At 38.1% G+C, this 15,749-nt stretch overlaps 1 protein-coding gene across 20 annotated transcripts in view; it reads right to left on the bottom strand.

The window, feature by feature from the left end:
• SIPA1L1 (signal induced proliferation associated 1 like 1) overlaps nucleotides 1-15,749 on the bottom strand; it is a 220,056-nt gene that overhangs the window by 20,346 nt on the left and 183,961 nt on the right. For 19 of the 20 annotated variants that reach the window (XM_075754278.1, XM_075754274.1, XM_075754292.1 and 16 more), the window contains 3 exons: nucleotides 9,386-9,532; nucleotides 4,792-4,916; nucleotides 1,927-2,045 (listed from right to left, as the gene is read on the bottom strand). In XM_075754278.1, the coding sequence (XP_075610393.1) occupies nucleotides 1,927-2,045; nucleotides 4,792-4,916; nucleotides 9,386-9,532 (391 nt within the window). The remainder of the gene's footprint in view (nucleotides 1-1,926; nucleotides 2,046-4,791; nucleotides 4,917-9,385; nucleotides 9,533-15,749) is intronic. The other variant, XM_075754295.1, reaches the window with a different exon arrangement.

Genomic DNA, 15,749 nt, shown 5'->3' with positions numbered 1-15,749 from the left:
CGACCACTGAAATACCATTTAACTAATCTGAAATTGTTTTCCAGAAGGCAAATTTGCAAGAAAGGAAGCTTTAATGCAATGCTTTGAAATTGTCCCATCAGGGCATGCCAGCGTCTGGCTGACTTGTGTGTTCTGTCCTTGGTTACAGCCAGCTGTTACGAAGAAACTGGATGCCCTCAATTCCATAGTGGACATTGGTGGAACATCCCATTACCGGAAGAATTTCTTGCCATACACTCATAATGGCTTAGTAGCTCACCTACCTCTGGGTTATTTATATCCATCTGAACTCCTTAATTTTAGTTTGCATCTACAGAATGTATCTACATTCTGATCATCTATACAATCAGAACTAAAGCAGTTTTTCAGTACGCAATGGACTTGTTTGGTGACCAGATGGCCCAGGAATAAAGGAAGGGATGGAAAGGAGACTTCGCACTGCCTTTTCTATTTGTCTACTCCAGGAGTTTTACCCAACAGGCATGGGCAGAGATCCCAGCCAAATATAAAAGATTAAATACTGTTTCTGTTTTCACTGGAAAAGAGGGAAAATACAGAATGTACGTATACTGAGAGCAAGAAATTTCAGCATCCACATTTCTTGTTATACTAAAATCAAGAACTGACAGAAAAACAGGAGGTATATTAAGTTGATCCAGTCTCCTAGTTATCTCCAATTAAAGTTACTGCTCTTCATTAGGAACTGCATCACTTTGCCCATCCATCTGTCTACATAATAAAGATTTACTTTAACAATGACTAAATGAGAAGAATGCAAGCATTAATAATTCCAGTGCTACATTTTGCACAGAAGCTCATGAGTTATGTATTACATCATTATACAGTCAAATACATCTCATGGAAAACAGATCAATCTACATATAAAAACTAGTTTGTGTTCCTAAGAATAGGAAAACAGGTGTGGTGGTGTTGGTGTGTTTGTTTTGTTTGGTTTTTTTAAAAATAATAAAGATACATTGATATGAATTAATAGCCTAAAAGTACAACTGCCAATTGTATTGAAAGAAGAATGCTGGTAAGCAGGAGCAAATAACAGGAACCAATTAAAGACTTTCTCACACCAAAATGAATACAACTAGTACTTTTATAGTATAATCACACAACACAACTCCGCATTTTAGCCAACTGTACAAATAAATAAAAAACCCCAAGTAATACAGCTTATTGGGAAATTTAAAGTTTAAAGGGTGGGGTTTTTTGAGTCTAACGACTTAGTTTTCAAGACATTTTAAATTTCTAAACATTACTGCATTCATCTGTGTCTCTGTTGTATAAATCAGGAAGTGACAGTCTCCAAAAAAAAGGGATGAATAACTAACTTTGTAGAGACAGAAAGGCAGAATTTAACATTTAGACATTGAACACAAATAAAACAATAAAGATTTTTTTCAGCAGGACACCAGCAGACCTTTCAGTCAGTCTTCTAACACTGTGCAAGGTAAGCTATGGAAAGTAAGTAATAGTTACACTAGATGAGTAAAGTGGACAAAATACAAAGCCTAAGGCAAGATCACTATTCTGTTTCAAAGCAGCAGCTTTCTGAGTGTTGCATTATAAAACACATTAGTAAACTAAGTCTCACATGTGAGGCCTTGGAATAGCTTTGCAAACTCCCACAAATCCTCTACTTATCGCAAGATAACAGACAAGAAGTTGCTGTTCAGCTGGCAACAAAACTTTATTAACTAATAAATATTTCAGTAGGCTGCACTTAGCTTCTGTAGGATTCAGGAAACAACAGGTCTGCTCTACTGCTTCCTCCATATTGTAGGAGGGAACAAGGCTTGAGGATTTTTTCTTTTTTTAACTGACGCTCTAAATGTAACTTGGAACAACACCTTTGGAACCAAGAGCTTGTGGAACAAGAGCAAAACATCAAATAATTCCTTTTTTAGGATAACTTACATGACCCTGCTTATTTGGAGACAAGTGAACCACAGGATCCTGTCTCATCAGTCTTCCACTGGGGCTTTCTCTGAAGGATGGCAGCACTTTGGATACTGCTGGGAGATGGCACGTTGGTTCTGCAATACAGCACACAATGCATGTGAGCAGTGCAACAAACTAAGGAAATGTGTAATCTAATTTTACACTGCAATTTTTCCAATGCTACCATGAGCCAAAAACTTTGGATACCTACTATAAAATTCATTCCAAATAAAAAAATACATATTGTGACAAAACACAGGTGAATATGTGAGGGCCCATTCCTGCCTGGCGTAAATCAGTAAGACTTCATGAAAAACCAGCAGCCACCATCCTGGTTTTTGTTAAAACAACCTGAATGGTATCATGCACCTGTTGTCCAACAGCACTATATCAGAGCATTAAAACAGCGGAATATTCATTTTTACCGTGCATTGACATTGTATCTCTATACGTACATTGCCTGTGGACAAGAGATTAAAAAACCTGAAGATCCCCATTTCCTTAAATTGTATTCTATGCAAGGCAGGACAATAGCAAAAGTCTACAGTGATCACTTAAGTGAACACATTTTCTCATCAAAGTTAAGGTGAGTTAAATAAATATTTTCTAATTGAAGAGATAGCAAAATTCTGTTGAAATCACAATATTCCTTTAACAATTGATGGCTGTGAATGTGGAAACTGCGTATATGTGCCAAAGAAAGGAATACTTATTAAACTACACCAGACAGAAGTGAAGAGAATCAAATCATTCATCTTAGGTGGACACTCATAGGAGTGGTCTTTGCCAATTAAGCTTATTTTTTTCCTAGGAGATAACTAACTACGGAGGTCTAGAGGGTGTTCAGACACAGTCTTTCAGGTAGGTAACTGCCTTCTCAGAGCACAAGGTCAGTATTTTAGAAGAATCTTTCTTAGTTGTAACTTTTTATCTGTACCTTCTCTCCTGTGGTTATGCAATATTCTGCACTTCTAAAAATGCCGCTTTTTGGAAGAATATGTGCTTATGAACATCAGTACTTAGCAATACCCACGGTAATTAGTAGTGCTTTGAAGCCTTCCTCAACACAGCTATGGTTTGTTCATCTTGATCTGCAGCATTACTAGCTTTTTAAAAAACAAATTGAAATGTAATAACAACATCATCAAACTTGATTCCCCCTGCCAAGTGGTAACAAGCAGTGCTGGTGCACAAAGAACAAAGGTCTTCTGTAGCTAAGATCACGCCAGGAAGGAGTAAGTGTGTGGATTCGCTGCACCAAATGCCTTATTTACCTTTAGACAGATTACCCCAAGTGGAAATGTGCTTATTTGGCATAGAATCAAACTTTCACCTAGATTCACCAGACTGGCAATAAAGTCTCCAGTCAGAGATGCAGCTTCCAACTGTGACTCTACGAACACAGGCCAATACACAAGAAATAAAATACAGGGATTATGTATCGGCATGCATTTTCAGCCTTTGCCAAATGCCGGAGCTATCTCTTTGAGCCATCTCTTCTGCCACGCAACTTTTCCCGTTCTTTTTGGTCTTATTTATTTATTTTGCTAATATGGTGACACATGACATTGTACAAGAGAACTTGCTGGCAGCTCCACTCAGTGCCAGCATCAACACCCAACTGTTGGTCTGCAAAAGTAGTGCTGAGCAAAAGATCGGGTTTACATGTGTCGTTACCATCACAACAGTATCAAAACATATGCGATTAAAAATCATTCTGTCAAAATGAGAACCGCAGATCTGTACAATCACAGCTTTTTAGTGACAAGTATGGGGGGAGTTGTGAGGGAGGGACTGACAGATGGCTTCGAGGCACAGCTCACTGGGGTTGTGAAGGTATGTGAACAAACTACATCTCCAGAACTTGAGGTTGACATTTGCTTTAACAAACTCCTGCTGATCTCACTGAACCTTATTCTGTGTTCAACACTAGTCCATTTATGTAGAACAAAAGCTGTGATGCAGCAAAATGATGATCTATATGTGCAATAGAAAAAGCATGGAATTGTTTAATCTATGGCAACAAAGTTAGAAAAAACCCAATCTAGCAATCTTGACCATGGCCATCAGGTTGGATCAATGCTGTTTGTAGACAGGACATTTCCAATGTGTCAATCTCATTGGTATCCACTCAAGTCAAGCCGTGGTTGTAGCAAAAGGTCTGTGTGCAAAAACTTCAAATGAAGGCTTAACAAGGCAAATTCTCAGTATCCAGCTGTTTTATGTAGTTAATATGTTCCCTCAGCTGACAGCTTAATTGCCAAGTGCAATGAAAATGTATACACTGGTGGAAGACGATTACCCAGCTATAGATTTACTTCACTATTTAAACTTTAATTGCATTTTTTCCATTTTGTACACGGTATTTTTATAGCTTCAATGATCAAACAATCAATTTGCATTTATATAGCACCGTTTGAAAAGGAGCATCACAAGCACTTTAGACAAACTAAGCAAAAATTAAACTAAGCCAAGCCACTCGGGAGACTAGGTGAGGTCAAACAAGTCCTCAACAGCAAGACAAATTAGTAAGTGTGTCTACCCAACCGCTTCTGAAAAGGATGGTGTTTCAGGGTAAAAGCATGAAGGTAGATTTAGTCCTACAATCAAATGAAGAATTGAAATCAGTTCTTCCTCAGGTGATACTCAGGTCTCAAGGAAACAGATTGCAGAAGCTAGTATATGCCCCAGACCTAATTATTCATCCTGATGAACAAGGTTAACTTTCAAAGACACTGAAAACACAGTGCTTGAGAGGGTTCGCTCTCTGCGTGGAGAGGTATTGCCAAAGTCACCTTGTGGATAGCACCACTTGCTCATTGTAAAGAATTAATTACCTACCCATCTGGTCAGCGATACTATCCTCACTTCTTTGCCAGCTGGGCGTGGATTTGCCGCTACCACCCGTATCTGATTGCGTGTTCTGCCTGTCAATGGAAGCAGGGGATCTACGGCTAATTCCAAACCTGTTGTAACACCCCAAAAAACAAAGCAGATAATGATTTTAAATATGCATAAATGTCACACAAGGGGAAAAGAGCACTTTTAAGAAGCTGATGTCAAACAACAGGGCAGAGCAATGCATAGCACAACTGCTTGAGGGACTTAAAATGATTTTCCATTTAATTTTTGTAGCAGCTCCAGGAACCATTTAGCACCTACAACGTGTAAGATTACAGTACACATTAATTTATTAAGCATCTTTGATAAAGAACATCTAGTTACAGTGCATACAATTAAAAAACCAGACCCAAAACATCCAGAAATAAAATTATTAGTTTTCATTTACATAGATGTTTACATGGAAAGGTGACCAGACTGTTACATGGTTACAGAAAATTGATTGCAATGAGTAAAACTTAAACATTTGGATAAAAGCCACGTAGGGAAATGAGAGGTGTTCACTGGGAAAAAGATTTCAAGGATGGATCTTTTTAACTGGGAAAGTACTACCCCAATCTAGTCAAAGTGAGCATCGGAAACTTTGCTGGAATAAGCCCATGGATCTTGGCCACTCTAAGCAAAAGACTATTAAGGTCATACCTAGGTGATGCAGACACATATGCAAACAACACAGATTCATTTGGGGCAATATTACACTGCCAAACATTTTAATTAAGAGTTTATAAAGTTGACTGTATTGATTATGGACCCCCCCAAACCTGGGAGGTATAAATTCTGTAAAATTATGAAGTTATTGGATTATGTACCAATTTGAGTTTACTGGTACAAACTAAATACAGGTGTAGGAAAGCAGAGGCGTGTATACCTACTGCTGTAGAAGAAAGCACACAGAGTTCAATGAACTTTTTGAAAATAAACCACCCCAAACTGTGCTTTCTACTCACTCTACTAGCTACAGACTGCCCCACACAACCTCCAATATAAACCAGACATCTGCCACTATCAGAACGAGCTCAGTGTGGTTACCCCATTTGAAATTTATGTACTTATTAACTCGAATGAACCCACCAAAGAAACATCACCTGACTCAAAACAACAAAATCCCACTCCTGTCCTTAGCAAAGGAGCTGGTACATGCGTGTACATGCAACACAGCTCCAAAATGTCACATTTTGTTCACCACTCCCTGGTACAGCCAACACATGGTTTGATGAAGTGAACAACACCTTCTGAATGCAAACAATTTAAATTGAAATTGCATTATCCGAGTAATGCTTTTCCTTTTCTATCCACACAGACTATCTAGAATTTCACTTAATCAAGTATCAAAAGGAAACATAATGAATTCAATACCAATTCAACAGATGCATAACAAGTCTAAACACAACATTTCAAAAGCTGATTGATTCTTTAAACACTGATTTGAGGTAATCTTCAAACTTTTAAGACTTGTAAAGAATTTTGGGAAGAATATCTTTTCATCACAAAATAATTAAAAGTTGTTATCTATAAGAAAAAGCCAAAAGCCCAAGAAACCTTGATGTGATGAAGTTGTGTTGCATCAATATTACATTTTCTATGCATTGTCCTCTTACCTTAATCCCATAATGTTCACATGTATGAAAGGAATCAGTTTGGCATTTGGCCTATTTTATGATGTGGGATCTTTTTTTCAAGATTAGAGATATACAAACCCACTATGTTGCTAATTTTATTTCATTAAAACCACTGCTCTACTAATTGAGCAGCAAGAAATATTTTCAGATCTCCTTTTTTACATGAAGTGGGCTATTTAAAAGCAGGAATAATAAACACAGGTGGTGCTATGCTGCTTAAATATATAGCCCATTAGAGTATGCAGGAACGAACCCAAAAAACTCAAAGGAGAAATCAACGTGCATTAAAAGAAGACGGAAATTGTTTAAATACACATTTTATATATATATCATAAGAAGAAACATTATTTTGGTATTTTCAAATTTCAGTTTTTACATTCTATAGTCATTTATTACATATACATACCTTCAGGTAAACTTCAGGATAAGTATATGAAACACACATATATACAGCAAGACCAATCTGGACATTCTTGAAGGCAGTGAAGGTTTTGCCTATAACCCAGCTTAGGATACGGACCAATAATCTAAAAGAGGCAGCAGTTACTGCTCTTACCCATGTCTGACAGAGGCTGGAGTCATTTAAGTTTCACAAACTTTCCAAATCTGTCATATCATGCAACAAGAAAGAAATGTATACACCAATTATGTAGTTGAGATTTCCTGCATTGGGAAATCTCGGAGACTGGCATACCTAGAACCTCACCTCAACAAGATTACCTTCAGGACATGGTGCCCCCTCGGCTAGGCACCTACTGCAGCCCATCCTTCTCCAACATCTTAGCAGTTGAATGCTACAACATCTCTCCCCTAATTTAACAACATATATGGGTTAATCACCGATCAGCTGTACCTGGTACAACGAACATCACTACAGAGCTGCCCTGAATCTGGTGTGTCAGACAAATCTCAGCAGAAGATGCACGTGGAACTGCAATGATTTTTTTTAGTACGGGACAGACATTACTTTGCTTATTGAGGCAAGGGCAAGTTTCCTTCATAATTTTTCATGCTTTCCATTTAGCCTGGTAGAAAATGTTTGCAATGTCCTGAGTAAATATGATTCATGTGTACAAGGACAGTATGGGAGGCAAGGTGCTCTTCCTATAAGAATACAACATAAGAGTCAAATAATTGGTTTTTAACAAGTGATTTTTCTTTTTTAAAAAAAGCATCCAATAAGGAACATGCAAAGTTCATGTATTAATTACTTCTTTCATTATTCCATTTAAACAATGTTTCCTTGCACCAAATTAAAACTTCAAAACCAAAAAAGATCATATACGCAAGGTTTCTAGGACACATCTCTGCTGAAGTTGCATATTGCTCAAAGAATGCTGTAGTGAACATATGTGTATAATTAACTTAAGATGGAAAAGGGTTGGGATGGGTGCTGATGTGCTCTGAGGCCAATTCAAAACAAAAATCCCAGCGTGTCTGAAAAATCCCTTCCTACTCAAGCAGTTATGGTTGTGATGGTCTAAGGACATATGGCAGCAATACCTTTTTTGTAGGGCAAATGACGCAGTTGGAAAAGAGCAGACAAGATATTGGGAGCACAAGCTGCTCTTCAGAGTTCAAGGCAACACAAGTGCTGCTGGCATGGATGAGCCAGGAAGCATGCAGTTTATAAAGAGGTTAAGTGCTTTTTCCAGCTGCAGAGCTCTGGACACACTTCTATTTAGTTTCCTTACAGCAAAGTTTAATGGGTTTAGAGCAGATCTCCGAATGTCAGCAGGACTTAAGCACAAACTTAAATAATGACCCGAATGGGCCTGATAGTATCATGAGTCAAACAAATCCTTCATGAAGGCGTGCAGCAGAGAAGAGATGGCCTCTTCAGAAAACCTCAAACTGAGCTGCAAGGAGGACAGGGGAGGAGAAATCTTCAGTGCTCCAGAGCAGGCAGCAGCACTTGTTCAAACACATGCTCAGCACAGCATTCTCTGGACAGACACAGAGCAGTGTCCTCTTACAGGCACCTCAACAGGCAAAAGACAGTGCGCCTTGTGCTAAGCAGTTCCTGTCAATGATATGTAATCTTACTAATAATAATTTAAAAAAAAAAAGAGAAAAAGATACTTCTACTTTATAAAAGGCTCAAAGCAGAATGAATTACACAATGATCTGCAACGTACTCAAGAAGACTTCAGGGGGAAGCTTTGCAGTGTGAACTATCAGCAGTTTCGTCCCTTTATCTCCTCTATAGGAAGTAATTAGGAATGTGGTAGACAGCTCTCCTGCTGCCAATTATTTTTTCCCCTACTTGGAGATGCTTGATTTATTGCTCCTTTCAATGCTCTCTGAAAATGATATAGATTTAATTTCTTCCTCTGCAAGTTGCCCCTTACGTTGACACTGGATCACTTCAGAGAATCCGAAGATTTCTGGGAAGTTGGAAGAGTGCACCTTCAAACAGGATGACTGGGAATATGTGAAAAAGATGCTAGCTGTGGATTACTTAGCATTTCTGTGCCTACACATCTGAAGTCTTAGTTGCACTCAACGCCACTTTGCTTCAATTATTAGCACAGACTGCCAAGTCCCAAACCTATTACTTATTTTATTTTAGAATCTAAACCTGTGAAATGAAGCAGTTTGCAACACGAAATCAGTTCCTTTAATGATTTTTTAAATACATAAAAGTCCCTTTGTAGAGTAACCTGAGCAGTTGTAGACTAGGATCAGCGAGAGGTTAGGTCGCAAAGGGAAAAGGTGGAAGCAGGGGATTTTTAAAACTGACTTTTTCAAGAAGCATGACAGTGATAGTTGAAAACAAACATGTTTTAATGCGTGTAAACAACAGCTGACAGGAGGCTGTGTAAGCACTCCTTTAGTTTAATATACTTTACAACAAATGGAACAGAGAACAAAGAACCTGCCTAAAAAGAGTACGAAAAAAGTCTGGTGCCTACCCTTCTGGCATAGATTTTTGTCTGTATGTGCCCCCAGCAGAGCCAGTCTCACTTGAGGATGATAAGTTGCTTGGAGAATTACGGCACTGCGATCTTGCCAAGGCAATGGATGAAACCGTGACATAGACGTCAGAACCAGGAGACAACCTGTTCAGAGCAAATGAACCAGTCGAATCAGCAATATTGAACAGCAATATCATAGTGCAAAGCATGATGGACAACATCATGCAAAGTGCCGCACCAGCAAAGAATACGGCATCACGGAGACAGTAGAAATGAAGTCAGCTGAAGGGACAGTTTCCCCTTACTAATCTGTTGGAAACCATGGAAAATCAGCTGTAAAAAGCTGGATGCAGGGGGAGTAAATGAAGAGAGGCAAGTGTGGGAAAAAAATCCCAGCACACACTAGGAAAACATCCCAGTTTCTAAAGCCTGCTTTGTTTTTACAGATTGCTTGTAAGGAATAACGAAGCATGACATTCCTCGCCCAAACACCAAATGGAACAAAATATTTCTAAATCTCAAAACAAACTCTTGCCTGGAATTTAAACTAACTGTAGCTGTCTATACAAACTCTTCCAAGAGTATCAAATTATCTCTATGCCACCAAACTTGTCCAGATTAAATCACAAGGACTAAATAATATAGTGTTATTTATAAATATCTTCACCCCCCCAAAAAACCCTTAACATTCTAATGTAAAAATCTCTCAACATATCAGAACTCTGTCTGAAAATACAGACCTGAGTCATATGAAGCCTCCTCCTGTTGGAATAACCATACAGCAAATAAACAGGCTAGAACTGCAACACCATGCAGCGGGGCAGAATGGCTGGAAGCAGCAGGCTTGTACTGCTCAACTCGTATATCCTGTTCTGTAGTTGAAGGCTTTTTTAGATCATTTTCTGCTTTGTGCATTTTGTTTCCCAAACAAAACCCCAACTGAATTCAATGCTGCTAGGTTTTTTGTTCTTGGCGGTGACTGAAGCCATTCAGCGCTTCTGCAGCGATTTAAGTGGAGTTTGAATTTCGCCAGCCATGAACATCAAAATCCTATGGTGAACGCAAACCTTTACTCATTTCAACTAAGAAAAATACTACAAATTACACTAGTTAAATAGCAGTTTTAACTTTTTTAACATTTAAAAAAAATTATATTGTCTTCAGTGAAACACAGAGACAGTTGACACAACTTGGGGCCGGGGATTTACAAGATCTTAGCCTAGCCACTTAATCTATATCTGAAAGGAGTGGCAGATTTTAATTGGCTCTCACCACAATACTGTAAGAACTTTAAAGTTCAAAAACTCTTTTGAAAACAGAGAAAGCCTTGCACTGATTAATGTTACTTATGTATGTGTACATATCCAAAGAACGTGTTTGTGTGTGTATATATATCTATATCTCTCTCAAATGTGCGTTTGTCCCCCTCAGTACTTCTTTGCAAAAAAGTAGTAAACTAATAAAATCCTAAAATGGAAAGAGCAGTACGACTGGACCAAATGTATCGGTCATCTGGAATTTCAAGAAGTGCGTATGACTAATAGTAACTCTTTTTCCCAGACAAGAAAGCAATGATCCAATGCCTGACCATCACAAGTACCACACCAAATCCAGTAATTCCTTTCTAGTCTACCAAACTGCATTTAACTTGTCTCACATTTATCAAGCAACAATTCTGAAAGACTCGATTGCCAAGAACACAGTTCAAGAGCTGGAAACTTGGGGAGCCGCGAGCCAAGCAGTTCATTTTCCCAGTGGCACTCTTAGAGAGAAAAACCCCAGTAGTTCCACCAATGAAAATATGTGCTTTCAATAGCATTCACCCATCTATATAGGCACACACATTTAAATTCAGTTATGCTTGCAGAGCAATGCACAGTTTAGAAGTATGATCTTTCTTCCCCAATATTAAATTAGAATTTATGGCAAGGAAACCAATTACTTCGAATAATTTCTGTAAAATGATTTCCTGTTGGAAAATGCTTACATTTTCACTTCAGATTCAGCTATGCCTTTTCTTTACTTCCTATGCCTTACTAAAAAGTGACAGCACTGTTCAGAGTGAACATCAAGATTTCAGAACAACGTCATGGAGTTATAACTCATTTACAAAGATGAAAGACCTTGAGGGCAAACAAAATTGTATTATAAACGTGGCCTGAACAACGGCAACGAACAACCAGTCAGGTAGGACATCCTATTATTTAAAGCAGGAATAAATTTTGTTGGTACAGTTCACAAAAGCACTAGGAAACGTTAATAGTGAAAGACGTTTCATTTTATGTGAAACATAAAAACAAGACAAAAGAACTTTAGAGTAAATTAGTTCGAATTGACTTTTTGAGCTGCTTTGAAATCTACTCATGAAAGGCACTTCCCAAGACAAAAGGAGTATTGTGTTAGCAGTATGCCCCTATATTTAAGATATTCTGTGGTTGTCTTTTATTTATAATTAAAAACCAAACTAAAACAAGCTATTATCTATTTCAAAAGAAAGCTTTAAGAAAAAAAACAAACCAAAATGGTTAAGAGCATGAGTCCCATAATTGAATTTAAAAATAGGCCAAGCGTCCATTGCATTAAACAGATACAATTACATTGCAGTCAATTGAACTGGGATTATACCACGCATGATTTAGTTCCAACAGATCTAGTTCATCCTGAAAGGACCGGTTGAGTCTTGCCAAGTATGGGAAGAAAATCATCTTTTGTAAAGACTATGAGTGGGATGGGCGTACATTTATTTTGTTTAGTATGACAACACAGATATCGAAAGCAGCCATCTTGCTCTTAATAAATTAATTTCCACGTCATGAGCTGTAATTTTCCCCACGTCTTCAGTATGCATAGGTATGTAATATACACATCATAAGAAAAATGTCAGTCTAGCACGCTTTGTGCCTATGGCGTAAGACAGTCCTTAGTTATATGATCATACATAGGCATCTTCTCCCTTAGAACCTCTGCCCCATGCAGTTTTATTTTGTGCTACAGTGCGAGAGCTGCACAGCTCAGAAGTGAGGGAGACAGGCTGGCAAAAGAGAAAGGACGGCCTCAGAGTCAGGGCATTTCAGTGCTGACTTGGCAAACTGAATTCTTACCTTGCACTTGCTGTAGCACTCCAATATGACCACTGGCATATTTGTTAAAGAAAATTTTTCATTCATTGTCACTAATTGCAAGTTTCTCAAAGGCCTTATTCGATTCCAAGCCCCGATTTACTTCTGAGCTGAAAACCTACCAAAGCAGCTGAAGTCAACTGAAGCTGTAATTTGAATATATAAAATATTAACAATGCTGGGCACACTTCCAAATATGAAATACCCAAAATAAGACACAGTGAATGATTAGAACCTAATTTCTCTCTCCACCTTTGTTCTTAATCTGAAGAGGGCCAAAGACATCTCTTTTCACAAAAGAGTTTTGAAAATTAAGTTTAATTAATACCCATGAAGCATTCAGAAACAATAGTAATGGGTTCCACTGTAAAGCTTAGAGGGGAATTAATAATTGCATCTTTACAGCAGGATTTGAATGCCATCCAGTAAATAAGGGATGGAGTAATGAAGAGGAAAATAAAATATTAAATAGCTCTTCTTTAATGAGCTGCATCCACTGTGTGAAATGAATGAGGCAGATGTCCTCTGCTAAAAGAAATTCTCATAATTTAATCAAAGGAAGTATCAGAAAATATGGTTACACAAGAGTTCTGAATAAAATTGCACAGCAAATCTTAATTCTGGTATGCTTACCTTCCACGTGTTTGATTTTTGCAATCCTAATAATACTGCAGGATGTGACAGTTCTCTGAAAACACTGACTCAATGCTCTCATGTTAAAAAGGAAACCAAACCATTCAAGAAGGAAGAAAGAACATCAGCAATTTGGGGGAAGGGGATAGTGAATAAAACAGAAAATGCAATGACGCTGTCCTATTGTACCTTCTCACACCACACTGTACACCTTCTCAAATATTTTTCTTCAATTTGATCATAACATTTCAGAAAACACGTGTTATAACAAGAAAAGATACAGAGGCAGGCCATGGGACAACCAGAGGTACAGAATGGCTTCCGTATGAAGAAACACTGAATAGGCTGTATGGCTCCACAGATTACAGAGAATTCTATTGTATCTGCTTCAATCCATCCAAACATGAATTATATTGGATCAAGCAAGCAAAATGATTATTCATTATCCCTCAGGACAAAAGAACAAGTAGGAGACCTGGAACTACCGAGAGACCAGTTAGCAGACACCTGGATGAAGACACACCATCCACAGCGGTACAGGTACACCTGGCTCCAGGAGATCTTAAACAGCAGCCAGCCAGAAGACTGTCGGACCTGATAAGGAGTCTTTCTTTAGTGCTTGTAAGTATTTCTTATGCTTCTCCCTGGTCCCTGCTGATGGCCACTGTCAAACAAGAGAGACCAACTCTAGCAGTTTTAGCAAATATTGTTCTAATACTGGAATTTTACAGCCACTGCTTGACTGTAATCATGCCGTAATTCAGTTTTCCACTTGATTTAAAATACTGATCATGCTCAGAAATTTTCTAGTTAAGAGGCCTGAGCTTTCACCCAGTAGGAGTACAGAACTGCACACCGACGTGCCCAGGTCCAGCAGCATGCTTTGCTCCCTGGTTTTCACACTTTTCAAGTGTTTGTTGAATCAAGTTTTAGTTAAGACTGGTTCCAGTTTATGGTAAGTTAATTAAGAAGAGATTATCATCCAACACTACCTCATCGCCTTTCCCTGCGCATTTTTTTTCTTAATAAAGTCTGGGAACCAAGTGCACAAAATAAAAACTAAAAATTGGGAGGGGGAAAAAAAATAATCAAGCCCTAAAATTACATCTTCTTCAACAACATTAGCTCTTGCATACTTCACATACATGTGGTTTATTGTTGTTTTCCCTAATGTATCACTGATATTTATTCTGGGTTATAGGCTATATAGTGTCCCATGTGGACTAATTAATGTTGTGAAAAGCCATAACTTGCAATTTATTGCATTTATATTATTAGAATTTTTCAGTCTTAATGTTGCAGTAACATTAGAGATTTATTTTAAGATTTATAAAGTTTTGGGTTATTTTTCCTGCCTACAAATATGCCCAATCAATCATGAATACATTCAAGGACCCAGGATGCTATGAGGAACAGGGAGAGTTTATGTATAAGCTAGTGAGTTGGATACATGAAGACAATCCAATAAAGGCAAATATAAGTACTGATTAGGCAGAGGACTGGGCATTTGTCTGCCCTGTCAGAATCAGGGATTGCTGAGCAAGCTACCCTCCCACCTACAATAGCAGCCTACAATAGCCAAGTGGTTTTTATGTACATGAAGTGAAATCCTCCTGTTTTCAGGACCAGTAACGCAGTTTTTATTTATTTTTAACGTAGTTAAATGAACTAAAGGAAAAATATCAACATGGGCAAAAATTAAATTTATTTTGCTTAGTATGCATATTTAGAGGGTCTAGCTATATAAAGCTATCATCAGTCAACCATCACTAGTTGTTAATTCAAAGAGTTACACCTGCACTCTGAAAGCACCTTGTTCTCAAAGAGGGAAACACTTGTCTGTTAAAGCTGGTTTTATTTAAATTAGATCCCTCAAATCTTCAAGTTTTTTTCTAAATAATTAACATAAGTCACAGATTTACTGCTGATATGTTACCATTAAAATGAGTATCCTGTCAGGTCTGATACATCAGAGATATTATAATGCCTGTATTTCATTCTTTGAAATCCTACCCGCTGGAGCTACAGCTAATGATGGTACTGACCTTCTGCAGTCCTGGGTGACTGCTACCAGTGCTAGTTCCAAAAATCATCTCAGATTCAGAGCTCAAAGAGCCACATGGATCAATTTACTATGGGTTTCTCAGCTGCCACATCCCTTAAAACACAGATCATAAACTACAGATCGCTGTTTCTTAATGGCAGCAGCAGTCTGCCATCGCTGTCACTGTGCCCAGCTCAATAAACGAAGGCAGGAGCAGAGAGGGATAAATGCCTACTTCACTCTCAAAGCAAAGTAGTATTAAGATCAGCCAAACATCAGCAAGTCTGAACTGCAGCTGAGCACCGCAGAAACACAAGTGATAGCTAGTGCTAACTAGACCACAACCAAAGATTAAAATTGAGGTTGCAGCTATAATTTAGTACTGAAATTACTTACTGACGCTTATCTTCATATCTAAGTTTCCAGCCCCACTAACACCTAGGCAGTATGTTCTTTTCAAAAGTGAAGCTCTAATGGTAGTAAGGAACTCTAGGATATCCATACTGCTTTGCTAGTGAGCCAAACTGACAGATGCTTTTTTCTAAAACCCCTTAGAATTGCTCTG

This window comes from Balearica regulorum, chromosome 5 (genome assembly GCF_011004875.1).
Source record: "Balearica regulorum gibbericeps isolate bBalReg1 chromosome 5, bBalReg1.pri, whole genome shotgun sequence".
Taxonomy (NCBI): Eukaryota; Metazoa; Chordata; class Aves; order Gruiformes; family Gruidae; genus Balearica; species Balearica regulorum.
The sequence above is the reverse complement of the archived record's forward strand: the minus strand, read 5'-3'. Positions and strand labels throughout refer to the sequence as shown.